Here is a 25,377-nt window from a genome sequence, read left to right on the forward strand (position 1 = left end):
TTGTTGCTTGGGAAAAGTGCAAAACAAGTGTTGTTCCCAGTAGAGTGAGTTTTTAATTTAATTTTTGTACTCTGATTTGTTACTCTGTTTTTTGGACTGAAATCAGTTCCTTTCATTTGAAGAATGTCTGGTCTCTACTTCTTGTGGCTTAAGTGGCCAGGGAGGGCCTCTGAGCTCGGTGGCAGCCTCAGTGTTAGTCATGCACAAAATCCTTACCTGACAGCTTTTACTAGCAAACAGATTTCAGGATGGTGCTCAGGTCACAGGTCGTGGCAGCTGCCTCGACCTGGGGAGGTGGGGGTGGGGGGCGTGCTACCCCCAAGGTCTGTGCGCGAGACCCTTCAGGGTCCTGGAGGCCAGGTCCTCCTCCTCAGGTGTCCCTGGGCGCCCGTGGGAGCTGCCAGTCCACTTGGCCCGCAGCATGCTCAGAGGGCAGCCAGGGCCTCGGCTCCTGTGGCTCCTCTGTGTGGGAGCAGAGGGCTTGGGGACTGGAGTGTCCCTCCCATCTTACTGGTGTCCCATGTCCCCAGGATTTGAGGGCTGAGAGAGGGACCTCAGGCCTGTTTACCACCGGAGACGCGTGGCTGAGGCCTCTATCACTCAATCTTGACTCTCACATCAAAGCAAAGCCTCCAGAGGAACCTGAGGATTGTGATCCTGGCTCAAGGAGATAAAGTGTTTCCGAGGAAGTCATAAAGAGGCCTGGCTCTCCCTAGCCGTGTCCACTTGGGGAGGTGTGGGGCGGAGCCAGAGGGCAGTGGTCTGGCGAGATGCTGTCCTGCAGAGGAGCTGGCCCAGGGGGGCAGAAGGCAGCGTGTGCCACGTCCCATACTCGTCCATGGCTGTGGCTGCTGGTTACCCTCGGGAGCAACGAGGGCCAGGCTGCCCCAGGGAGACTGCCAGATCCTGGGCCCTACCTGCGGCCCTTTCCCCCTCTCGCTGCCTCTGCACTTGCCCTCCACTGTGCTGTAAACCGGCTTGAGGGAAGTCCCTGCCTGCTTTCTTGTCCTGCCTCTCAACTCTTTGGAAGTTGCTTCTGTAACTAGAGAATGAAGGCAGAAAATGTGCTTACTGTTGACGTCAGTCACAGGACGATGCCGTGAGGTGTGGGTAGGGGCTATGGTTCTTCCCGTTCCATTGAGGATGAGCAAGGGACAGTGCTCAGGACACTCAGCCAGAGTCTCCCAGCAGACGGGTGCTGGGGCAGGCCCAGCTCTGCATGAGGGCACGGCCTGCCTCTGTGCTGAGAAGCCCGGACAGCCTGCTGTGCAGCAGACGCGACACGTGGCGGTTCAGGGGAATCCGGCTCTCACACGGTCGTTCCCATTGCACAGTGCAAATGACCCCAACACACTTGCTTTTCAGTTTGACATTTGTCTGAGAGCCTCAAGCTTCACAGGAATCTGTGCCCCTCCTTTCTCCAGGGACCCTCTTTGGTCCAGCCTGATAGGAGAAGTGGGGCCCGAGGATGAAAGGTCGCCAGAGGAAATGGGATCGGAGTGAGACTTCGCTCACCTGGACAGCAGGAGCCCTGCATGTGCAGAGCCTCACAGAAGGGAGAGCGGCCAGCATTCACACTGTTCTGTACTTTGAGGACAACTTCTTTCGGCACCTCAGGGTCGCAACCCTAATGTCCCCACTGATGTGTGCGGGCCCAGGGTTCCTCCCCAGACCTCTGGGCTTTCAGGAGGGAGGGTTTTAGGGAGGGAGGCTCTGGGCTTCCTGCATTTTCAGAGCTTACTGTCACACCCCGATCTCAGTGGTGACTATCAAAGTGAAGTATCAATGAATGGAGAGACTTGCTGGTAAATGTTAAGCCTGGCCTTAGCATGACATGGGTGTGGAAGTTGGGGGTTGGCTTGAGTGTGTGGGTCCCAGGCATAAGCAGGTCATAGACCCTTGGACTTTTGGACCAGCCTGCACAATAACCGGTAAGCTCCCTTCTCTGGAGCGTGCTTCCTGCACAACGTGGGGCTGAGTTTTTGGAGGCCGAGGGGCACCAGCACATCTTACTGCAGGGTCACCACCATTATCCAGAGAAGCAAAGACAGACTTGGGGCCCAGGGAGCTGGCTCTGTACTTTGAGAGGATCCTGACTTCTTGACTCACTTCTTGGTGTGTGGCACTTGGCAAGAGGTCTTCCAAGGGACCGGCGACCACCGGGTTAGTCCGCCTGGGTTGGTCTGCCCTCGGAGTGAGCATGCCTTTGCAGACTGCTTATGGCAGAGAGGGTGGGGCTGAGCCCGCTCCTTGGGGGTCTCAGGGAGTCTTTCAGGGCCCTACCGTGTTTCTGGAATGCACAGGGAGGGTGTGGAGGTGGGCGTTCAGAACACTGACCTTTCTGAGCCAGGACTCATTTTGAGCAACTCGCTGAGCATGAGGGAGCAGAGAGCATTGACTATGGGGGACGCCAGCGTCCTTCCACGGAGATCCCCTGGGTTCCAGTGGGTCCTTCGATCTCAGGGAGATTGGCTTTCCAGACTCCTGGGCATGCCCGAGTGATTGCTGGGATCACAGCACGGAGACCAGTAGTCGGCAGGGGAGTCTGGAGACTCCTGGTTCATTGCCTTCCTAATTTCACCTAACTTACCCAGGAGTTTCTGTGAAAAAGGCCCGTCTTGTCCCCTCTCCCTGTGCCCATCCCAGGATTGTATCAGCCAGTGCCCTTTGGAGCCACGCCCCGCAGGCTCTCGGGCCAGTTTAGCAGGTTCTGAGGGAGCCTGTGCCCCAGCTCTTCCCGTCCATCTGGACTGTGGGCATCCGGGGGCGGGAGGGCGGGTGGGAGGTGACTCATGGTGCCGGGGAGCCTGGCGGACGCTGCCCGCGCGCGCCTCCCTGCCCCAGGAGTATCGGTTGGGGTGTGGCCTTCGAGATCTGCCTCCGTTGGTTTGTAATAAGTGACCACATTTTAATTGTCAGCCTTTAAACCCATTCATCCTGGCTCATGATAAAACCATGATATCTTTAATTGTACTTTCACAAACTCTCCAGTGGATCCTGCAAAAGTAGGTAGTTGAGATCAGAACGAAATTCTGGAAATGAAATAGAAATATCTGATGAAAGGAACCGGGGTGGGAGTAACAGCAAGGAGGCAGGCCTGGGCTCGGTGCAGGTGCCCAGGGGGGTGTCACTCTGTGGCCTCACCTCCTCAGTTGGCCACGAGAGGTGGGGCTCAGCTCCGGGGTTAGCTGCTCACCTTCCTGCAGGAACATGGTTCTCTCCCTCCCGGTGAGTATACATGGACCTTCTTTGTCTTAGAAATGTCAGAGAAAGGAGGTTTTTAGGTAGATTCAATCACATTTTGAAATCGTGTCGGTCTGTTTTAAAAACTCATCTTCTTCCCTCCCTCCTTCCTCTATTTTGGGAGAGAGCGTGCAAGCACAAGCGATGGAGGGACAGAGAGAGAGGGAGAGAGAATACCAAGCAGGCTCCACAGTGTGAGTGTAGAGCCTGACTTGGGGCTCAATCCTATGACCTTGGGACATTGACCTGAGCCTAAATCAAGAGTTAGATGCTCAACTGACTGAGCCACCCGGGTGCCCCTAAAAACCTGTAAATCTTAAGCATTATATATAATAATTATTTTGTGGAAAAGTAAGTAGGCCTTCCTGAAAAGCCACACATAATTTAGGAACAATGAAACACAAAGTTAAAATCGTCCCAAATGGTTGTGCGTGCTCCACACCAGTAATCAGAAGCTAATTTGCAAGAAGAAGAAAAAAGGAGCCGGCTGTTGCCAGCATATGCGTTGGTTGTCACCTTCCAGTGATTTCCTCACCTGAAACTCTTTGGTAAGCCAAGCCCCTGTTGACATCAGCGCCGTAGGGCCCTCCCTCACCAGCGCAGCCCACTCAGCCTGTGGAGCAAGCCCGGCCAGCAGCGTGCAGCGTGGGCAGTGCCTGGGGATCGAGAGTCCCAGATCTCTTCCTCGAGGGCAAGATTGTCCTGAAAAATCAGGAAATGGCAAGCATTGCTCAAAGCTATGTCTTGTTCTCACTCAGCGTTTCTTAATGGCAGACTTCCAGAGGGAAGATAAACCTTTTGTTTTTCAAGAAAAGTTAAATGGCGGTTAGTGACCAGGGTGCCCTTACCTGTCCACGCGGTAAACACTCTGCCTCGCTCTGGCTCTGCTGGGACACAAAAGTGCTTTAAAAGTTTCTTGTGTTTTACCATAGTATTAACTGGTGTGAGCTTTGGTTCTCACGACTTAGAGAAGGAAGGTTCGGCCATGGGCAGGTCCTGTGTTTTACTCAGAAAGTGATGTGATTTGCGCTTTTCAGACAGTGTGGATGGATAATGAGTTATTATCCTGGTAGCTACTTGAAAAGTTCCTTTACTTGTGTTTTGCTATAAAATATTGTACAGGCTAACAGAAATTGAGTTTGGGGTGAGATCTGCTCTTTGCTGTTCCTCCTGAAAACCAGGTGCCTGGAGCTTGGGGCAGGTGGAGGCGTGCAGCTTCCCCCTGGCGCGGACAAGAAAGAAAGTCCCTTTCTGTTTAACATAGACCATTTCTGCATGTTGGGAAATCCTGGTAAAGTATCACTCAGACTTCTGCAGCGAAAGCAAACGGGAAGACACCAGAGACGCGTTCCAGCCCGACTGAGGCCTGGCAGGCAGTGTGCGGGGCTAGCCTGGGGCCATGCTTCATGTCCCCTTGCTGAGTGTGGAACGAGAGCTGGTGACTCACGCACTGGGCTCCGGCCCGCTGTGGAGAGGGGCCCTCAGGAGAGCACAAGGACCCCGGGCCTGTGGGAGCTTCCACATTTATAATATTCCTGGACCTGTGTTTGTTTGAAACATGCTAGTATTTCTAGATAAGTCAGTTTTGTTCTGAAAGTGTGAAATTAGAGTAGTTTAAAAGATTTAATCAGATCAAAAAATATTTGGGGCTTCTGGGTGGCTCAGTTCACGAGGAAATCACTGGAGTTTGAGCCCTGCGTCGGTTCTGTGCTGACAGCTTAGAGTCTGGAGCCTGTTTGGGAGTCTGTCTCCCTCTCTCTCTGCCCCTCCCCCACTCATGTTCTGTCTCTCTCAAAAATAAATAAGTAAACATTAAAAAAAAAAAAAAAAAAACACCCAGCAATTGCACTAGTAGGCATTTGTCCACTGGATACAGGTGTGCTGTTTCAAAGGGACACATGCACCCCAGTGTTTATAGCAGCACTATCAAAATAGCCAAAGTATGGAAGGAGCCCAAATGTCCATCGATGGATGAATGGATAAAGAAGATGTATATACATACAATGGAGTATTACTCGGCAATCAAAAAGAATGAAATCTTGCCATTTGGAGCTGTGTGGATGGAACTGGAGGGTATTATGCTAAGTGAAATTAGAGAAAGACAGAAATCATATGACTTCACTCATAGGACTTTAAGAGACAAAACAGATGAACATAAGGGAAGGGAAACAACAAGAATATAAAAACAGGGAGGGGGACAAAACAGAAGAGACTCATAAATATGGAGAATAAACTGAGGGTTATGGGAGGGGTTGTGGGAGGGGGGATGGGATAAATGAGTAAGGGGCACTAAGGAATCTACTCCTGAAATCATTGTTGCACTATATGCTAACTAATTTGGATGTAAATTAAAAAAATAATAAAAAAACCAAAATATTCAGTCAGAACAGTATTAAAAACCATATACAGGTACATGCACAGTTGATTTCTTGAACTAACCTCAGAGTCTGTGTTTAAAAAGTAAAACGGTGTTTGGCTAAACGCTAAAAACTGTGTTTTTAAGGGGCATTGCTATATTTGTCCTACTCTGTTTTGTGAAGTTTGGTTGAACGTCAATAAAGCAGGGAACATTTTCAGCCACTAACATGTGAGTACAGGAGCTAACCTGTCTGAGGGTGAGGCGGCCCAAGACCCTCGGTCAGGTTCCCCGGCCGCAGCTAATGTGGCCCCTCAGAGGCCCCTGTGTGGGAGGCCCGCTTCCTGTGACACTGCATGCTGCACTTGGTTCATTCTGCTCGGGGTTACGTAGACATAGAACCTTCTGGGGCTCCCGAGGTGTGTGGTCTTGACGAGCCGTAGCTCTGTGGCAAGTAAGTGCAGGAGCTGAGTGGTGTGCGCTGGGCCCTGTGTAGCTCGACTCCCAGCTAGAGCTGCTGGGGTCCCAGCGAGTCACCTGAAGCCAAGCACGGACGAGTGTGAGCACACATCTTGTTCCACAAGGCTCCCTCAGGTAACTGCGTGGCACCCCACCCTGCCGAGTGGCCGTAGTTGGCAGGGGAGCTGGAAGGAAGGGTGGCTAACACACAAGAACCGGAAGCTGCTTCCACGGTCATCCGGAATACTGTGCCTCCGTCGCAGAATGAGCCTGAAGGCAGGCCTGCAGTGAAGCCTGTCAGCTCTTAGCGGCCTTGGTCGCGTCAAGAAGAGCTTGGTAGGAAGTGGGCTCAGTCCGCCCCGAGTGGGGCCAGCACGTCCACGGACGGGCAGGCAGGGCCCGGTGCTGTGTAAATGCGTGGTCACTTAGCAGTCCCCGGGTCATGGCTGGCCTGTGGCGGCTGCCTCTCTGCACTCGCTCCTCTCTCCTCGGTGATCATTTAAAAGTTATAATGTAGGACAAATAGATTGTAGGACGTTTAAGAACTCAGTGTAAAATATTAATATTGAAGTATGAACTTTTGGCAGTATTGACTGGACCCAGAGTCAGGAAGTTATAAGTCTGCCTTTTTCTTGTGTCAGATGTTGGAGGAAAGCAGAAGTTCTTGGTGATTCTCTTCCTAGAAGGCGTGCCATCTTACGGATTATGAAGCAGCGGCTCTTATTAAATGTAAATGTAGTACTAAAATTTCCACTAATTCTCAGAATATTTGTGGGATGATATACCACACGTGTTTTTGTTGAGAACCGTAGTTAATGTAATTTTTAGTTATTGAAAGATCACACTAACGTGTCTCAATCGGTTTAACGATTTCTACGATTTTATTAACAAAACCCATTATGTTGACGTAGAATTAATTAATGTTCCTACTAAATCAGGTGACTTCTCCTTAGTTGTAAGCCCAGTTATTATTTAAAACTCATTTTGGCGATAGTTTATGGTGAAGAGAGTTTAGAGGAGAGAGGGAGTGAGCTCTGGTGATAGGATTTTGCTGAAGTGACTTTCAGCTTCACCTGTGAAAGGACCTCAGACACAAATCTTCAGATGCTTAATTGCTTTTCAGAATTTTAATTTTAAACCAACTTGAGACTTAGAGGAGAGTTCCCAGAAGAGTAGGAAGGGCTCCCATAGGCCCTGCACCACCTCCCCCCATGTTAACCCCGCTTGCGCCCACACAGGGAAATGAGTGTCATGCCGTTTCTCATCTGCAGCCAGTGCGTGGTGCTGGCGTCATGGCTGGGCCCACCCCAGACTCAGTGTGTGAGATGCTGGTTGGTCTCCTGGTTGAGGTGCGGTCTGTCAAGCTACTGGGATCGTCTTCCTTCGTGTGTGATGCATGTTGTCGGGGCTCCTGGAGATCGCGTCCTACCCCGTTTCTCCCCGCTCTGGCCACTAGTGTCTGCGCCCGTCTGTGGGTCTTGCCTGTGGCAGGTGCACAGTGACTCTTATAAAGAAAGGCATCCCCTGTCCCCTTTTTACCCACCATGTCATTTACCCTCAGACCTATGGTTGACCCTTGTCGAAGGGGCCGCTCACATGGCTCCACTTTTGGCCGTTGGAAGTGGTTCCATGTTGGCTGCTGTGTCCTTTCAGTAGGACTCAGACTTTTCTCATGTTTTGGAATACTTTCTCGCTTTCTAGCATTACAGTCTGGGCAAACTTTTGTTCCCTTGCCCCAGCCCTGGAATCAGCTGTGTCCCGGGGGTTGTGTTTAGATCCAAGACCTGGACTCTGCTCACACTCCCTGATACATGAGTACCAACCAAGTGCGCCTCCGCCCGGAGTCCCCTCCGTCTGTCCCTGTGGACCCTGCAAAGCCAGGCCATCACCCTGCCGTCGTAGCTTTCTCCTGTGCCCTTTCGCTTCCTCCTCCTGGCTCTCCTCGGCCTTGTGTTTTCTCGTCTGCGTGTGGTGGCTCCAGAGTCTCCCACAGCCTGTGAGAAGCACGTCTCCTCACCTGCCCTGTCAAGGGTCACACAGCTGGCCTGTATGATGCAGGCGCATTCCCTTGGCTATTGGTGTCCCCCACTTCCTGATGGTTTCTTTTACGTTTGGTGGCTTTTGACAGATTCAGAGTTGGGTACCACAACTATAGTCCCAAACAGTAGTTCTGTTTTTCCCAGGTCCCCCACTCTGCCCTCCGCACTCAGCCATCCGACCCCTGGCCACCACCAGACTGGGCTTTGGGCCTTTTAATATTGCCATTTCTAGAATGTGTTCTGTCTAGACACATACGCCACGTGGACTTTCTGCTTAGCAAAATGATGTAGCTTCATGAGTTGATGCCTCATTCATTCTTACTATGCGGGAGGATTTCATAGTTTGGGCGTGGAGGCAACTAGTCTGACTCGGGTCTCATTGGGCTTGGAAGCAAGGTGTCTTGGGGCGGGTTCCCTCTGGGGGTTCTGGGGGAGAATCCATTCCTCTCCCGGCTTCCAGAGGCTGCCGTGTTCCTTGGCTTGTGGCCCTTCCTCTACCTTCACTGTTGGTAGCTTTGGGCCACGTCCTTCTCGGGCTCTCTGCCTCCTGCTTCCATCCCCGAGGGCTTTGTGACTGCATGGGTCTGTCAGCGTGGCCTCCCTCACTAGCTTCTGTGACTGCACCTGCAGCCGTAAATGCCCCCTGCCGGCCAGCGTCACATGCTTACAGGTGCCGGGGCCAGTGCCTGGACATTTGTGCAAGGGGGCGTTAATCTGCTGTCATGCAGTATTGACAGACGTGGTGTAGCTGGAGGGGCTGGCTGGATTCAGGGGGTGGCTGTTTAGGCTGGGCTTGCTGGACGATGCGGATGTGCCAATGAAGGAGGAGGATTGAGGTACGGCAGTAGGAGCGGGGTTGGGGCAGACAGGTGGTGTGGCATTGAGGAGGCTTCCGTGTGTCCGAGATACCCCTTTTTAAAGGCGTTTTCTCCAGACTGACGTGAGATGGAAATTCTCGAGTCACCCTTAGAAACGGCACTGTTTCCAGTCCTGCCCCAGATCCTTTGTTTTCTGTTACTAAAGCCACACAAAGTCAGACAGGTGCTTTCTGCCTCATCAGTAACAGTTGAGTGTGGTGGCCTGAGAAAGAGGGGTTTAAATGGAGTCTGTCCAAGTGTGGTTGGGGGTGGCAGGGCCATCTGGAGGGTGCTGAGTGCTCCCAATAGCTGTTCTTGGCACTAGGTCACGTTTCTGACGAGGGGCAGGGCCCCTAGGCTCCCCTGGCTGCCCGTGCACGTCCCCATGGCACGTGCTCGCCGTCCATCGTGGGGAGCTCTGGCCGGGTGCTCCAGGCGCTCCTGGTTCTCGTCCTCTGGGTACCCCCGGAGCGGGCCGAGCGCATTCTGCCCCTGGGCCCCTGTGCATGGCAGCTCCTCTCCCTGGGAGTTTGCTGGCACTCGGATGTGTGCCCCTCATGTGGCTCTCAGGGACCCGGGGTCGGCCACCTGTGGTGCTGGGAACTCGCTGCATGCGGCACGCACTGAGCAAATGAAAGAGGCTCCTGAGTCCTGCCACAGGGTCTGTGTCCTTTCGCAGACTTCCTTCTAATTAGTCCTCTTCACTCTCTTTCACAGCGCTCTGGTGATTGCCACGGTGTTTGACCGAAACATCAACTGCAGGAGAGCAGCCTCTGTGAGTGGTCTCGTCTCGTTCCTCGTCCCGGTGGTGTGGGCGGGCTCTGCTACGCAGGCCGAGTGCTCCTGGACGCTGCCTGAGCGTGGTGTCCGGGAGGCCAGGCGGTGGCGAGCAGTTGGCATTTCCTCCCGGTTTCGGGAGGCCTTTATCCTGGGAAGGGGGGCCGGGATTAAGTGGCCACTCCCAGCCATGTCGACCCTCGTTGGGTGGATGGGATGGTGCCTGACGACCGGACACGGCTCAGGACGGCCTGTGCTCTGGAGAAGGAGGAGAAGGTGGGCTCTGTGGCTGTGACCTGGGTTTGATGGCAGAGCAGGTGGCTTTGAGCCTCACCAGGAGCTCCTTCAAGCAGGGGTCAGCTCAGCTTCACATGGTCACGCTGGGCCTGGGGCCTCGCTGGCCGTGCCTGGCGGCCCCAGCAGGGCTTCATGGGTTTGGGTGCTGGGCCCGGGCCCCCCAGAGCCACCTCACCTTTGGGTGGGCTTTGTGTGCAGGAACTTTGGGCAGGCTACACGGTTGCTTCTGAAGGGCACTGACCAGGAGCCTCTGCACAGACATCTCGTGCTCCCCCCGACAGCCGGGCTGTGGCCTTGAGCTCTGCGTTGGGGTTTCCATGGATGCTAGTAGAGGTGATGACTGCCAGGCCTGGTCCCGGGAACTCTCGCTGGCAGTGTCAGTGGCTGTGTCCTGGCTTTATACAGGGGTATCTAACTGGTGGCAAGTCCCTTAGGTCAGGCTCAGACATGGGCTGGTGGAGGTGCTGAGGGACCAGAAGCAGGGCCGAGAGTACCTGGTAGCTGAGGCGACAGACTTTCTGGAGATGAGAGCCTTAGCTTCAGCTACAGACCAGCAGCTGCCCAAGCTTTTAGAGGCGGAGAATGGACATAAAGGCAGTGCTTTGAGAAAGATGTGGGGTGCAGATGGCTGGGTGGGGGTGAAGCCAGGAGGGCCCTGGTGCTGGCCGAGGGTTGGTCTCCGTGTGGTTGGGGTTAGAGGGAGACCTGCAGGAGGAGTGGCCGAGCTGCGAGGCGCTGGGAGTTGGGAGGGTTTTCTGTGGGCCCTGGGTGTTGTCAGAAATGGGGGTTCTCCGCTGTGGGGACATGAATGTGTTTTGTGGATGGTTGGGCTGAGGGGTTGGATTGAGGGCCCCATGCTGGGGAGAGGAGAGAGCTGCCCACCTTACCCTGGGGCCCCCGCTGCATCATGGGAAGATAGGTCTTCCTGGCTCAGAAATGGGCATGCGCCAGTGGGACAGGTAGGCGAGTTGGGAGGGCCTTGCTCGGGAGCGCTCTGCCTCCAGACGCGGAGGCTGAAGCTGACTTCAGGTGTCCTGAGTGGAGTGAATGCGTGCTTTTGGGGGTGGGTGGTAGAGAGAGGATGGATGGAGCATCTGTGCCCTGTGGCCCGGTCCAGATGGAGGCCACACAGGCTTATGAGAACGAGGAGGATGCAGCGTCTGCTAGAAGAAACTGAGAGATCGTCACCGTGTGGCCGCTTGTCAAAATGCACGTTTGTGATTTGAGCACTCACTTCAGCAAGGTTATTACACATTGATGGAGAAAGATACTGTGGAGGAGCCTCTGACTAGTGACAGAAGACACAGGTTAGCAGGCAGGTTTGTTCGATGGCAGAACACACAGGTGCGCTCAGGCCACCTTCAGCAGGCGAGGCACTGCTGTAAACGTGGGGTTTGGGAGATCAGCACCTGCTGGGCTCGCTCTCATGTGCTCTGGGGACACGTTTTGGGATTGTTAGTGTATTACACTCAAGCTGGCATCATGCAGGCTAGAGTGGCTGGGACCCGGGGAAGTACCGGGCTTACGTGGGAGAGGACGGAGGTGGGCGGTGGCATGGCATGGCCACTCGGGTGAGGTGCCCACGTGCACGGTTCCTGAGAGGGGCGGGGCCTGCTGCTTCTTTCCCACGAGAGGAAAGCCCAGGCCGGGCAGCCCTCGGCCACATCTCTCTTTCTGCTCTGCCATTCCCCAGGGCCTGCTTTCCTGGGTCCCTGACACCACGTGCTGCCCCTGGGGTGTGGACCCAGTTCCTGGGTCTTTTCTCGGGGTTCCTGTAGGGCCGGCAGCTCCAAGGTGGGGATGGTCCGCGGGGCCTGCACCCGCGGCTGGCTCTGTGGGCGGAAGGCGTGGATGTGGTTGGACCTTCCCCTCACTCTGTGTGTGAGCTCACTTGTTGGGTCTGGGGAGCACGTGCTCCCCACGGCTCTGCACGCAAGATCTCCTCCTCTGTGAGGAAGAGAAAACCTTACTGTTTCCTTTCTGGTTTTGATGCCTTTTCTTTCTTTCTTTTGTCTAAGAGGCTGGTAGGAGGGGCTGCGGTTACCCTGCTGAGCAGTGGGGGCCAGAGGGGACAACCGCCTCACTCTCAGTCTTGGGGACGCGCCAGCTCTCACTGTTGAGTGCGCTGTTTGCTCTCAGGCTCTTGTGAATGCACGTCAACAGGGTGAGGAAGTCCTGCTAGTTTGTTGTGGGTTTTTTTTTTTTTTTTTTTTTTTTTTTTAAATCATGAAAGGATGTTGGATGGTGAGATGGTTGTGTGGTTTCTGTCCTTAGTTCTCTTAATGTGATGGGCCCTCTGAATTGATTTGCAGGTATTAAACCAACCTTGTATTTCTACTTCTCTTGGTATAATCCTTTTTTATTTGCTGAATCAGTGAACTGCTGAGATTTTTGAGTCGGTATTAGTAAGGGGTATTGGTCTGTAGTTCCCAGTTCTTGGGTATTTTTGTCTGGCTTTGGAATTAAGATGATCTGGCCCCGTGAAAGGAGTGGGGAGCATTTCTTCCTCTTGTGTTTTGTAGAAGAAATTGGAAAAGATTGATGTCGCTCTGTTTGTTTCTATTCTCAGTGTTTGGTAGAAATCACCAGTGAACCCATCTGAGCCTGTTTGGTCTTTGGTTTCTTTGCAAGTATTTTAAGTCATTAATTCAGTTTGTTTAGCATGTCTGTTTTTCCTAGTGAAGGAACTTGTCTGTCCATCTGTCAGGTACAGCGACATAGCATTGGGGACAGCCCGTCTGCCACTTGTCATGGCACTTGTCATGCCACTGTCACTGTGCTCTCTGTCTCGTGTCACCAGGAGGACGGTTGGTGCCTGGCCCTGGCTCGCACATGCCCACCTGCTGGCAACGTGTGGTGGGTGCTCCACAGACCTGTGTCTCATGAATAGGTGAGCATGGCCCGTGGCACCGCTCCCTTTGGTTGGGTGATGGAGGCAGAGCATGGGCCTCCTTCGCATGTGGGAGCTTGGCTGGTGGGTCTCCCATGACCCCTGACAGTGCCTGCCTGCGTACCCCGAAATAGGCCTGGTAGAAGAGGCAATTGGCTTCCAGCCCTTAAAACTTTGTTTCAAGAGAAAGTTCGCCAGCAAAGCTGGTCTCTTCTGTGTTCACACAGTTCTGTTTCTTCTGTCTGAGCATCAGGAAGCCTGTGATTCCCTGAGAAGCCTTCACATTCTGCCCTGATGTTCACCCACAGGCAGTAATCCTGACACTCTTTTAGACACAGTGATGACTCTTCGTTAAATGAAAGTAGCCTTTACATTTTCTGTTTATTGTGAAGTCAAACATTTTAATGGGGAGCAGTAGTAAAATCATAGCACTGATATCTTTATAAACCCGAGGAAGAGGTGAAACAAACCAGAAATCTTTTTTTTTTTTCTTTTTTGGTTTGTTTTTCAAGTTAGAATTAAAATCCTTTAATGTTTATTTATTTTTGAGAGACAGAGAGAGACAAAGCATGAGTAGGGAAGGGGCAGAGAGAGAGGGAGACACTGAATTCAAAGCAGGCTCCAGGCTCTGAGCTGTCAGCACAGAGCCCGTCGCGGGGCTTGAACCCACGAACCGTGAGATCATGACCTGGGCTGAAGTCAGACGCCCGACCGACTGAGCCACCAGGCGTCCCTGAATTACAGTCCTTTAAAGTGAGCAGGACATTCTTTGCATTGGACATCACCTGTGTACACCTGCCTACCTAGCAGATGCAAAGTTAGGGTGGTAGGGGTAAAAGACGCATTTGTGTGAAGCTTTTGCAACAGGGTTGATACTTGGTAACTGGGAGTAAGAGTTCTCCCACTGCAGAGCTGCTTCCTCAGGTGAAGGCGTGTCTTCCCCTTCCTGGCCTGTCTGTGCTCACGCTTCATGCTTTCTGTGCTGGGTCCCTCCTGCTCGTGGGCAATGTTTACCGCGGTTACAGGGGCTTGGGCCTGTGCGCTGGCCTGAGGACAAGTTCACCCTGCCCACCCAGGGACCACAGGGCATGGGCGCATGGAAGGTTTGAGTGCTGTGTCTCTTTGGACCCTTTCTCTCTCCCCCTGTGGTTCATGTACCATCGCTTCCCACCTGTGCTCCAGCGACATGCCTCCTGGTCAGTGATGGTGATGGTAGAAGGGCCATTGTGCCAGGCGCTGTGGGGCCTCGATGCCTGTTGTTTTCAGCCTTCATGCCGGGCCCGTGAGGATCTGGGTAGGGTGGCAGAATGGAGACCAGCCTGGTTAATTAGGGCAAACGCATTTGTGAATCTGTGAAACACTTACAGTCACATAGCGGTTCTGTTCAGTGTTAGTTGCTTTGCACGTTGGAAGGTGCTCAGCAGCCCCCAAACACGTCAGTGTTTTGAGAGAACTTGTCCCTCTGCCAGGAAGGAGGGAGCAGTGCAGACGGGCGGCCCAGTGTTTGCCCCTAGGAGGTTCAGGTGAGGAGAGAGAGGGGGCCTGGGAGCCTTGCTTCATCCATAGTTACACTGACTGTCCTGAAAGTCCACATGTAGCTAAAAGTTCTGCAGTCTTGGGTTCAACACTGTATCTGGTGTTTGGCCTCTTAAGTCCCTGTGTTGTGACTCTCCAACTTTTTGCTTCCATGTCGCATGGATGGAGTCACCCAGAGTGTGACCCCTGCAGGTCCCTCTGGGCTCCGGCTGGGCCGACAGCCCCCTCCTGCTCCTTGCTGGTCGGCCCTGGTGCCAGCAGAGCCACAGCTGTGCGAATCATTTGCATGTCGTAGGACTCTGGGTTGCATCTGGTTTTACATTGTTTCCAGAACTAAGCTGCTGTGAGCAGTGTTCAGCTTTTTGTGTGAACGTGACTTCTCTTTCTCCTGGATAAACACCAGGAGCACCACGGCAGGTTGATGGTAGTTGCATGTTTAGCCCTGTGTCCCCCAGGGGACGGGCTGTCTCACTTTCCCGCTGGCGATCTGTCGGGGATCCAGTTCTCCCACAGCCTCGCCGGCCTTCGGGGTTGCCGTCCGATGGCTGGTCCCATGGCGTGTGTGGTGATGCCGCACTGTGGTTTTATGTGCCCCCCGCCCCCGTTGTTTTTGCCCCTGTGTCTCTTCTGTGGTGAAACCATCTGGGCATCTTTCAGATTGTTTCCTCATTGGCTGGTGTGTGTCTTGTTGTGTGGACTTTGTTAAGCTCCAGATGCGAGGGCTGCCCTCGTTGGCTTGTGGCTCGTGGGCCTTCCTCCAGCTGGTGGCTTCTGTCCTCCTGACCACGCAGGGCATAGACCAGGAGTTTTAAAGTTTGATGCGATTAATTTGTCACTTTTTTTCTGTATGGAATGTGTTTTTGGTGTCCAGTCTCAGAATTCATGGCCTGGCCCCGGTCCTAACGGTGTTCTCTGTTTTTCTGTTCTGTTGCACCCTTCTGTGTGTCTGTCTGTGTCCACGTGCTCACTCAACCCTCAGGTTCCTCACCACTCTTGTTCAAGACTGCTTTACCTGTTCCAGGGCTGTGCTTTTCCACGCAAATCTTCTATGATTTTTTACCTTTTTGATGAAGTCATCAGAATGGTAAATGTGTTCCTAAATTCTGCATGTTATGTAAATTGATGTTATATCTTACTTCCATTGTTTTTTGTTTTTTTTTTTTTTTGGTTGATTTCATTTTTCTTATTTTCTTTTTTTTAATTTTTTTTAATGTTTATGTATTTTTGAGAGAGAGAGAATGAATGAATGCCCACACGAGTAGGGGAGGGACAGAGAGAGGGGGACAGAGGATCTGAAGCAGATTCTGCACTGATAGCACAGAGCCTGTTACAAGGCTAGAATTCACAAACTGTGAGATCATGACCTGAGCCGCAGTCGGATGCTCACCCAGGCGCCCCTCAAATATTTTCTTTAATAAATTTATTGCAAAAGTTTCAAAATAGTACATAGCAAACACCGAGTCTCCCTCCTCGCAGTGTAAAAGCTGCAGGAGGGCCTGGAGACGACCGGTTCTGGATTTCTGGGAGACCTGCCAGAGGTGCTGGTTTGGGGCAGACTTGGGTCTCTGTGCTGCGGTCTCTCGAGTTCCTTTCTGCACACCTGCATGTGTGCCCTCCCAGGGCCACCCTAACTTCTGTCCTCCGACCTGTCACGTGCTGACGGTTGCTCCCCACTTGAATCCTGCTCTGGCAGGGAACTCTGGGGAGAGCACAGTCGGGGGTACCCACTGGGTGGTGGACAGGGAGGCACAGGCCTTGCTGTTGTCACTACTCAGACGGCCTGGCTGTCACACCTCTGCAGAGCAGGTGGAGGTACGGGAGGGGGAGCCACCAGGGACGCGAACAGGCATTTTAAAGAAAGCACGTAAAGACACTTCATTCTGTTTAAGTATTTTGACCTCTGGGCCTGTGTTCGAGGCTGGGCTTATCTGTAGCAGGGGTGGTTGGGTGGGGTGCGGAGGGGGGAGGTGAGCCATTTCTGTTCACCATTGCCAGCTTCTGTCACAGAGTTCCCAGGAGGAGGATTGTGTGTTGGGCTTTGATTTAACCGACTGATTTGACTCTGTCCTCACACCCCTATCTAGGGCCTTGAAGTAGGCATCAGTGAGAAGCTGGCATTCACGCCTAAAAGACGTTTTTCAGGATGTGTCTGATTTTATAAGCTTGAATTCCTGAATGATGGTTTAAAAAAGCACTGGGACTTAGAGACAGAATGACAAGTACCCTTGAGGCTCTGATCCGCCAACAATGAGGACTTTTACTGAAAAAAAATAAAGCCATGGGTCATTTGTGCTGTACCGAGTTTGTTTTGAGTTTCTCTCCTGATAAACGCAAACTAACTCACCTGCTCTGTTTGTTCTTCTTTTCCTTAGGCCGCTTTCCAGGAGAATGTGGGAAGACAGGTATGGTTACTTTGTGAGGTCTTAATTCCTAAAACTGCCTGTAGATTTAGCAGTAGGAACATTGGAGCTGCAAACCAGGTAGCTTCTTGTGTTGCTGGATGTGGGTAAAGAATTTACCTAAAATAAGCTAATATTTAACTCAGTGATGTCTGGTCACAGACCCGCTCATGAGGTTATCCAGAGCAGAGTTGACGCAAGTTTTAAATAGTAGTGTGTCTTATGGGAACCTCGAATGTGTAAGTAATTTCACACATACACAGACATCAGTGATCAGAGATCAGTGCCTATGCACTGCCACCTGATTTCAGCAGTTGCCTGTGAATGTGAGAGGCATCTGGGTGGAGGAACCAGGCTTCTCAGGGACAGACATGTGATCACTGCCCATCCCGTGTGTGGTAGGAGCCAGCTTCTGGAAGCCATTGACCCTGTGGCCTCTCTCTGTGTAAACCAGCACCATTGTGCCCCCTGGTCCTGAACCTCTCGTGACTGGTCAGCCTCGGATGGGTGGTGTGGCCTTATCATTGAGTCATTCACGCTGCGTGTGCCAATGGCCACCCTGGGACGTGTGCTGGCCTGGGGGAGAATGGGCAGGAGGTGGGTCCTGTTGCAGGAGACACTGAACTGAACTCTGGTCAAAGCCCCAGGAGGGGGTCTGGGCTGAAGGAGGAATGTATTGTAGGTGAGGGCATCAGTGGATGGTGTTGGGGGGACAGACAGAGACAGACATCCGGGACTTGGGGGGGCGGGAGTCAGGCTGCAGGGCCTGAGGGGAGCCCCATGCAGAAGGCTCGCTCAGGAGCTGGAAAGGCAGTCCTTCCTCGGGGAGGGAAGCCTCAGGGAAAAGACAAGCATTCCAAGGCTCACTGTCAGATGTCTGAGAGGAAAGCGCCCTCACAGGTGCCCCCACGTCCATGAGGATCCTTGTTGCAGAACCAGGGGGGCCTGGGTTCTGCACCCTGGGTCCGCGGTATCTGGTTTAGTCAGTGTTCTCTGGGGCCGCCAGGGGACCAGGGTGGGGGCTGACCCTTCTGCTTCCACAGGGGAGGTGACGTTTGGTTCTAGGTGGGAAGTTCTCCTTGGAATCCATCCAGGGAGGCAGCGCGGTCTCGCTTTCGCAGCTGGTTTGTGCTTCACTCTCGAGCATCTCTGCCACCTCAGGGCCTCTCCCTTTCCTCCCCGGCTTGAAGGCGGCTGAGACCAGTGTGCTAGGGAGTCACTTAATGCACATCCACCTGGGGCCCTGGAAACTTAGAAGGAAGCGGTTCCCTAGGGAGAGCTGGCCGGCTGAGGGGTACGCTTTGGTGTGTTGGGGCAGCAGGTAGGGAGAGCTCCAGAAGGCTCTCTGCCTGGCGAAGTGTCAGGGGTGGGTGGGAGGACCGCTGTAGTCAAGGAGCCTGCTGGAAGCTGAACTGGGGGGGCTCTGGGCACCCCAATGTCAGCACCCAGGAGAGAGTGGCTTCTCCCTGCGCCTGGCTTCCAGCCTGCCGTGGGCAGAGCCCCGGCCCAGACACAGGGTGGTCTGGAGCATGGCCGTTGCCATGTCTTTTTCTGTGGGGACACTCGGGTTGGGTGGACCGTCAGGGAGAGGAAAGGCCTTAATCATGGTATAAGTTTAGGGGATCAGCCAGGAGCCAGTACTCCAGGGAGGGGGTTCCCTCTCCCTCTCCACGTCCACCGAGAAAGCAGCGTGCCCATAGCACAGGGGTGGGGGAGCCACAGACTTCAAAAGAAGCAGAGTCTGGTGTGGGCCCAGGGCGCCCCAGCTCTGCACACAGCAGTGTCCTGCTGTTTGGTGGGAACGTCGGAGAGAGAGGGTGTGGCCTTGCCGACATGGAAACTCCCCGAACTGGGATGAGGTTTTTAGTGATGTGTTTGTGAGAACTGCCAGAGTGTAACACACAGACCCAAAGTGAGCAGACGGTGCTGGCAGACCTTCGGCACAGGGTGGCCACACACCTTCCATTTGTAAAAAACGTGGTAGCCGTAAAGCGCATTAAATGAGGTGTGCCTGGACTGTTGAAACCTGATGATTTTTGTGGTGTGCGGTTCAGAGAAGGTCTTAAACATTTTAAAGTTGAAAATGTTTGAGTTGTTTGAGAAAAAATTAAATATTTTTGAGTGGTTCACAAAGCATTAGCACAGCGCCTAGCCCGAGACGGTTAGCTTTCTGCCGTCTGTCCCCAGTGTACCCTCTCTACCTAAGCATGAGTGTGTGTGAATATGACGGTTGGCCTCCTGGAAGAGCACCTCCTCACTCACGTCATTTCTGTCCCCTTCTCCCGCCTGATCTGTAGGGCACTTTCCCTCACGGGATCGATATTTTGACTGCAGCCGACTACTTTGCTGTTGGCAACAGAGCTAACTGCTTCCTGGTTATAAGGTAAGTTATTAATGTTCATCACAAATATAATACTCCCTTTGATTTAGACGTCACATTTTTCCTTCCCCATCCTGGAAGTTTCGCTAAGAGTGATGTAATTTGTGTATGGGTTGGAAGTGCTCCCAAAACTTTTGTTTCCCTGTTGATCGGACCGGGTGCCTGGGGTGGGATTCTATTTATGTAAAACTCTAGAAAGTGCAAACTAATCCAAAGGGACAGTGGCGGGCCTGGGTGGCCTGGGAGGGGTGCGGGATCTGCTTGTGAGAGGTTTTATTTGCTTTTTAAAGGGGTGCTAACAGTTTCAAGGATGACAGTTGGAGCGAGCCCTGTCCCTGGCCATTCTTTCCTCCTGGCTGCCCCATTGTGTGCGTGTGCTGCCTCTGTGTTGCCTTCGTGGAGCACGTTTTCTGCCGGCTGCCACAGACACACTGAGTTTCTCAGGATGAAATCTTGGGTTAGAAGGGACTGTTTCTCCTGAGACCTGTTGCTTAGTCTCAAATCCAGATTCCCAAGACTTGTCCTGATTGGTTTAGCCTGACTCTGCCCATCCCTAATCTAATTCACTTGGGGAGGGGGAGACTGGGGGAGGGTGGGATTATATAGTCCAGACACCCAAAAAGCGTTCACCTCTGTGAATATAGCTGGGGGAAATAAACTCACTTATACTAGATTTTGGCTTGGACCCAATTCAAAGAGAATAAATCAGGCTTGTTTCTTGTTTGTTTCTGTTTTTTCTTTCCAGCAAAATGTGTTTCCCAAGGTAAAGGTATATCTGGGTTGTTTATGAGATGTGAGTAGAAAGGTGTTTGAGAGATCAGGTCAAGGAGTGAATATTTAACATCCCCACGCAGACTTGCACCTGTGGTCTCTGTGCTGTGAGGCACCTCACTTGTCTTGGTTCCTCAATGCAGCGCCTGCACGGGAAGGGCCTGGCTTGTCAGTGGTTTGTTGCCTTGAACACGAGTTGGCCACTCTGCACCCTAAGGGTGGGCTCTTGAGCACCCTTGCTGTACAGACCATGCAGAAGTTCCATTTCTCCATGACCTGCATGCACAGATGTTCTTTTAAAAATGTAGCATTTGGCCTCTTTCTCAAAGAGAGTCTTTGACCAGGGGTGCCTGGTGGCGCAGTCCGTTGAGCATCTGACTTGGGCTCAGGTCATGATCTTGTGGTTTGGGAGTTTGAGCCCCGTGTTGGGCTCTGTGCTGACAGCTTGGAGCCTGGGGCCTCCTTCAGATTCTCTCTCTCTCTCTCTCTCTCCCTCTCTCTCTCTCTCTCTCTCTTAGAAATAAACATTTGAAAAAAATAAGTCTTTGAGCAAACACACTATATTTTTTAGCATCGTTTTCATCTTTTCTCAACATTTGATGGTCTTTGGCACCCTATCAATTCTTTCCTGCTTTTGTTCCGTTTTCCTTGTTAATATTTGAATATATATTTTATGTAGAGAATTTACCACTTTTCCCTGAGCTTCCTGGATAAAATAATCAGTTTTTAGCCTTGGCATATTTTTCTTGTTGTTAAGGTTTCTAAGCTGGTCTGAGACTTACATGTTTTAATTATAGTTGTCTGCATGTCATAGAGATGTTTGGCAAAACTTAATCCTGATCAGGGCGTGTTCTTTAATGGTGCGTCTGATACTCAAACGTGTGTTTGGATGAGAAGCAGTCAGTGAGGACAGCGTCCTGCTGTCGGCCTGGGTGGTGTCGGGGAGGGGTATGGGGTGTGTGGCAGAGGGCCTGGTGTCAGGGGGACAGCCCAGTAGGGATGGTGAGGGGTCAGTAGGGCCCAGCGTGGGTGTAGTGGGGGGCTTCGAGCCACAGGGAGGGTTCTCATCGTCTTGAGTCCTGGAGCGCAGTTTGACAGGTCACTCACAGGATGGGGTCAGTCAGGACCCCTCAGAAATTGATTCTCCTGGAGGTGAGGAATGGAAGGAAGTTGAAGGTGGCAGTGAAGATCGTCAGATGGGGCACAGCAGCAAGCACCACCCCCCCCTTTATTTTTACTTCGGCAGCTTTGTTAAAGTGTCGAGGCACAAGGACACTGCACGCCTCGCACGTACACTCTGACTCTGTCGCCACACCCAGAGTTTCCCTGGGCTCCTTCCCCACGTAGGTCTGCTCGTCACTGGGTTAGTTTGCATTTTCTTAAGTGATGGGGATGGAGTTTGTGCTGCCTCCTTTACTCGGGTACTGGCGACTCGGTCATTCCTTTGTTACCGACCCGTGTTCCGTCGCATGGACATACCACATCTGCTCCCGCTGAGGGACATCGCGGTGGGGGGGGGGGGGGGGTCTCCGGTTTGGGGCTGCTACAGATGAAGCAGCAGTGGACGCCCGTGTGCCCGCCTGTCTGTGGACGAGTGCTTTTGCTGCTTTGGGTTGAATGCCTAGGTGTGGAACAGCTGGACCCTAACTTTCTAAGAAACTGCCAGCTTTCTGAGGTGGTGGCCCCTTTTCACATGCCCCCCACCCTGCAGCCGCCCTCAGTGTGGCCCGGCTTCCTCATTGCAGCCGTCTTCGTGCATGTGCCAGAGCAACAGCTTATCAATCTGTGTTTTCCTGATGACTTTGAGGGTCTTTCAGGGGCTTATTTGACAAATCTTTTGCCTATTTATCGGGTTTCCTTCCTACTGAGAATTTGAGAATTCTTTGTATACCCTGGATACAAGTCCTTTTTCAGATAAATAATCTACAAATGATTTCCTACCTGTGACTTGTTCTTCTAGTATCCTGTGTATTCCTGAGATAAACCTTTTTTTTTTTTTTTTAAAGTCACATTTATTTTTGTACACCTATTTCATTACATACAATTTCCATATAGGAATACTCACCTCCATAAAATGTGGGTTTTGGCTGGTGATGGTCCCCTCTGCAGTCGACGCAGGGTGTGTCTCCATCACTCTAGGAAGTTGCTGGCGCCCCGGTCCTGGCAGCTCTGAGTTGCCTCCTGTGCCCACCCAGCCTGCCTTTTCTGGAATCGGTGCAAATGGAGTCATGTGGTGTGTTCACTTTTGCATCTGGCTTCACCATGTATGGAGTTCTGCTGTCCCTTGTCCCCTACTCACTGGCGGGTGGCCACTCGAGCCCCTTTGATGTTGATGTGTGAACACAGGGCTGTTTCTGTCGGGACACAACCAGCGGTTGCTAGCACTTCCTGTTGTGTGTGTTTTGCTGCTGGAAGTTTCCATAGCAGATTTCTGACATCTGTGGTTCTGTGCATCCTTCTTGAGATACATTTTGTCATATTTTGCTTTCCAGTAATTTGCACATTCCTGTCATACAAGTTCTTCACACTAAGGAGCCCTCAGAGCAAACCATCTCCTTCTCTGCTTCCTAGCTCAGTGGACGGCACGCCACCCACACAGCTGTGCTTCTCCTCCTGTGTCCTTCCCCGCATCCGCTTGGTGACCTACTTCTGTCACTTCTGTGTCCCTAATAGTCCTCAAATGCTCCTCGTCCTGCCGATCCCCTCAGCCACCCCTTTGGCCCAGCTCTTACTGTCCCGACACCGGCCAAGCCCCTGCTGTCCACCCTCTACCGATGCCCCCCCTGCAGACCCCGGGTGCTCAGGGAGTGCTGGGCACCGGGGGGTGGCTCCAGTCGTGTGTGCTCCCCACGCTCAGCCATTACCTGGTCCCGGGGCTCGGCCAGAACTTAGGTGGCCAGCCTCTGTCTGTTTCTTCCCGTGAGGCCACTGATCATGGATGTTGGCCTGTCTGGCAGTCCCAGGGGCCCCTTTGGTGATGGGGGTCCAGGGGTTGCATCTTGGCTCCTTTCTCTGACCGCTTTTCCACTGTCCTGATTTTTCTGTTTTTCCTCCTGACATTATCTGTTTTCTCACCGTTAGAGGGTCTCTCAATCCCTCTCACCTCTGGAGAAGCCCTCACTTTTCTTTCTTTCACATCCAGAGCAAACATGTTCCTGACCCCACCCTCTCCAGTCTGGCACCTTGTAGCACACACATGTCCACACGGCACCTGTGTTCACCTCGCACATGTGCACACACGTGCCTACACAGCTAACATCTACGTATTTCCCCCTCTAGGCCCGCTGTGCCATCCACTTTGTCTCTCAGCCACCATGTAGCACGTGGCCGATGGCTATGTCCATGGCGGGGTTGTGTGGATGGCGTGGCAGATTTAGACAGTATGCATAATTGATCGGGGGTCCCAGAGGCATGACGTGTAAAGTGCATTTTGGAGTAGGTGATGCAAGGGCGTGGCCTACAGTTCATAAGGTGCAGGTGACTGTTCTTGCGGCATCCTAGTTCCATCCCTGCGGCCCCATCAGTCTCTGGTGTCTCCTAGAGAGGTTCCGTTTGTGTCACACACGTGGGTGTGTGGACTTCCTTCTGTGCACGCTGAACAGCGGCACAGCTTTCGTGCTCGTCAGCGGAGCACTGGTCAGAAGGTGACGTGCGGCTGTGAGGAATCGGGCAGCGTCTGGGTTTACCGTCCCGCACAGCAGATTATGCACGCCCCGGGCCGACGTGCTGCACGTACACCACGCATCGTCTCCTCGTCCTGTGTCACGGGAGCGTCCCGTACGTGCACGTAGGGTGTAAACTGCATGCTGTCCCCTCCTGGCCACTGGCTTCTGTCTAGTCTTTCACTGTTAGAAACGATGTGAAGTGAGCATCTCTGTGCTCGGGATCTCTCACCTGTGTGATTATATCTGAATGAATTGACACAAGTGGAGTTGCTGGATCTTTATGTTTCAAGTTTCCTGGATGATGCCCGTCGTGGTCCATAGAAGCTGCATCAGAATGGTGCTCACAGCAATGTTTCTAGGTCCTTCTAGATCCTTCCAACAACAGCTACACTCCCCCACCCCCCTGCCCCTGACTTGGGCAGTCTGACAGATGGACGGAAGTTTTCTTTCTGTCTCCCATGGAAGGAGGCTGAACGTGGGCTGTGTCGATTTTCTTCTCTGTAAATGGTCTGAGGATTTTCCTACCAGGTGATGGTGTTTTCTTATGGATTTGAAAGAAGTTTATTTTAAAGAAGTCTCATGTTTGTGATAACAGTTGCTGGTATTTTTTCTGAGTCCATTTTTATCTTTTGACTTTGTTTATGGTATGTTTTTCTCGGCAGACACTTTTGCTTTTTGGTTTTGCTTTTGAATGTACCAGTCTTCATGGCTGCTGGGTTTTGAGTCAGAACTAGAGAGGCCTGTCCCACTTGGAGATTCTTGTTTTTAATTCTCCTACGGTGTTTTCACTAGATGTAACTTTTATTTGTGAGGCATAACTTACACCCCATCTGCTATCCATGGATGAAGTGTACTTCCCAGTGAGAGCTGACAGTGCAGGTGCCTGGGTGACTGGTGCCTCCGTCAAGTCGTGGAGGGTGAGCCGCCTCGGCCCAGTGCCCCTCTGCCTGTCACTGGGCTGCTGATGCCTTTTGTAGAAGGTCTCACGAGCGGGATCAGGAAGGACGGACGCTCACGTCTTTACGTGTGTGTGTGTGCCAGTAGCTTGCTCCTCTCTCTTGCTGGTGTCTTCTGTCTCGTGGTTCTTCTGCAGCTCACTATTAGCTCACCCGGTCTAGACATCTAGGCTGTTCTGAGGTGTTGGCTGTGATGACTACAGCTGCCGTGAACCTTTGTTTGGACATCTTCGTGTGGACGTGTAGCCTTGTTTCCCCTGGGCAAATACTTGGCAAGGGGATTTCTGTACATTTAACTTGAAAAGAAACTGCCAAATTGTTGAAGTGGCTGCACGGCTTCCCACACGCGTGCATGGGGGCTCCCACCCCTTCCCGCCTCACCCCTCTGATCTCTCTTTTCAGCACGTTTATTGCCGGCTTTCCTGAGTACACTCAGCCAATGATAGACCACCTGGTGACCATGAAGATCAACCACTGGGATGGGTAAGTTTTGTGTCTTTGTGTTTGTGTAATTTCGTGGTGCATTGTACCAGATCATCTGTCAAATAAGAACTATTTTCTTCCAGAGAGGAAGTTAAATTGAGGTAGGCCTTTAGTACATTTTCTCATTGTAGAGTTTGTATTTTAAGATAACTTCTGAGGAGTGATAGGAGTTCGGTCTTCATGCCTGACGTGTTGGTTAATGGTCTGTGTCCAGTTTTCCCTCCGGAGGCCTCCGTCACTTGTGTCAGGTGTGTCAAGGCCCCCGTGGG

General features: G+C 52.4%; 1 protein-coding gene across 1 annotated transcript in view; it reads left to right on the forward strand.

The window, feature by feature from the left end:
• Positions 1–25,377, forward strand: part of TBCD (tubulin folding cofactor D) — a 161,289-nt gene that overhangs the window by 94,372 nt on the left and 41,540 nt on the right. The window contains exons 15-18 of the mRNA XM_078437956.2: positions 9,672–9,729; positions 16,827–16,856; positions 19,151–19,236; positions 25,028–25,108. Of these exons, the coding sequence (XP_078294082.1) occupies positions 9,672–9,729; positions 16,827–16,856; positions 19,151–19,236; positions 25,028–25,108 (255 nt within the window). The remainder of the gene's footprint in view (positions 1–9,671; positions 9,730–16,826; positions 16,857–19,150; positions 19,237–25,027; positions 25,109–25,377) is intronic.

Source organism: Panthera onca, chromosome E1 (assembly GCF_046562875.1).
Source record: "Panthera onca isolate mPanOnc1 chromosome E1, mPanOnc1 haplotype 2, whole genome shotgun sequence".
In the NCBI taxonomy this organism is placed as follows: Eukaryota; Metazoa; Chordata; class Mammalia; order Carnivora; family Felidae; genus Panthera; species Panthera onca.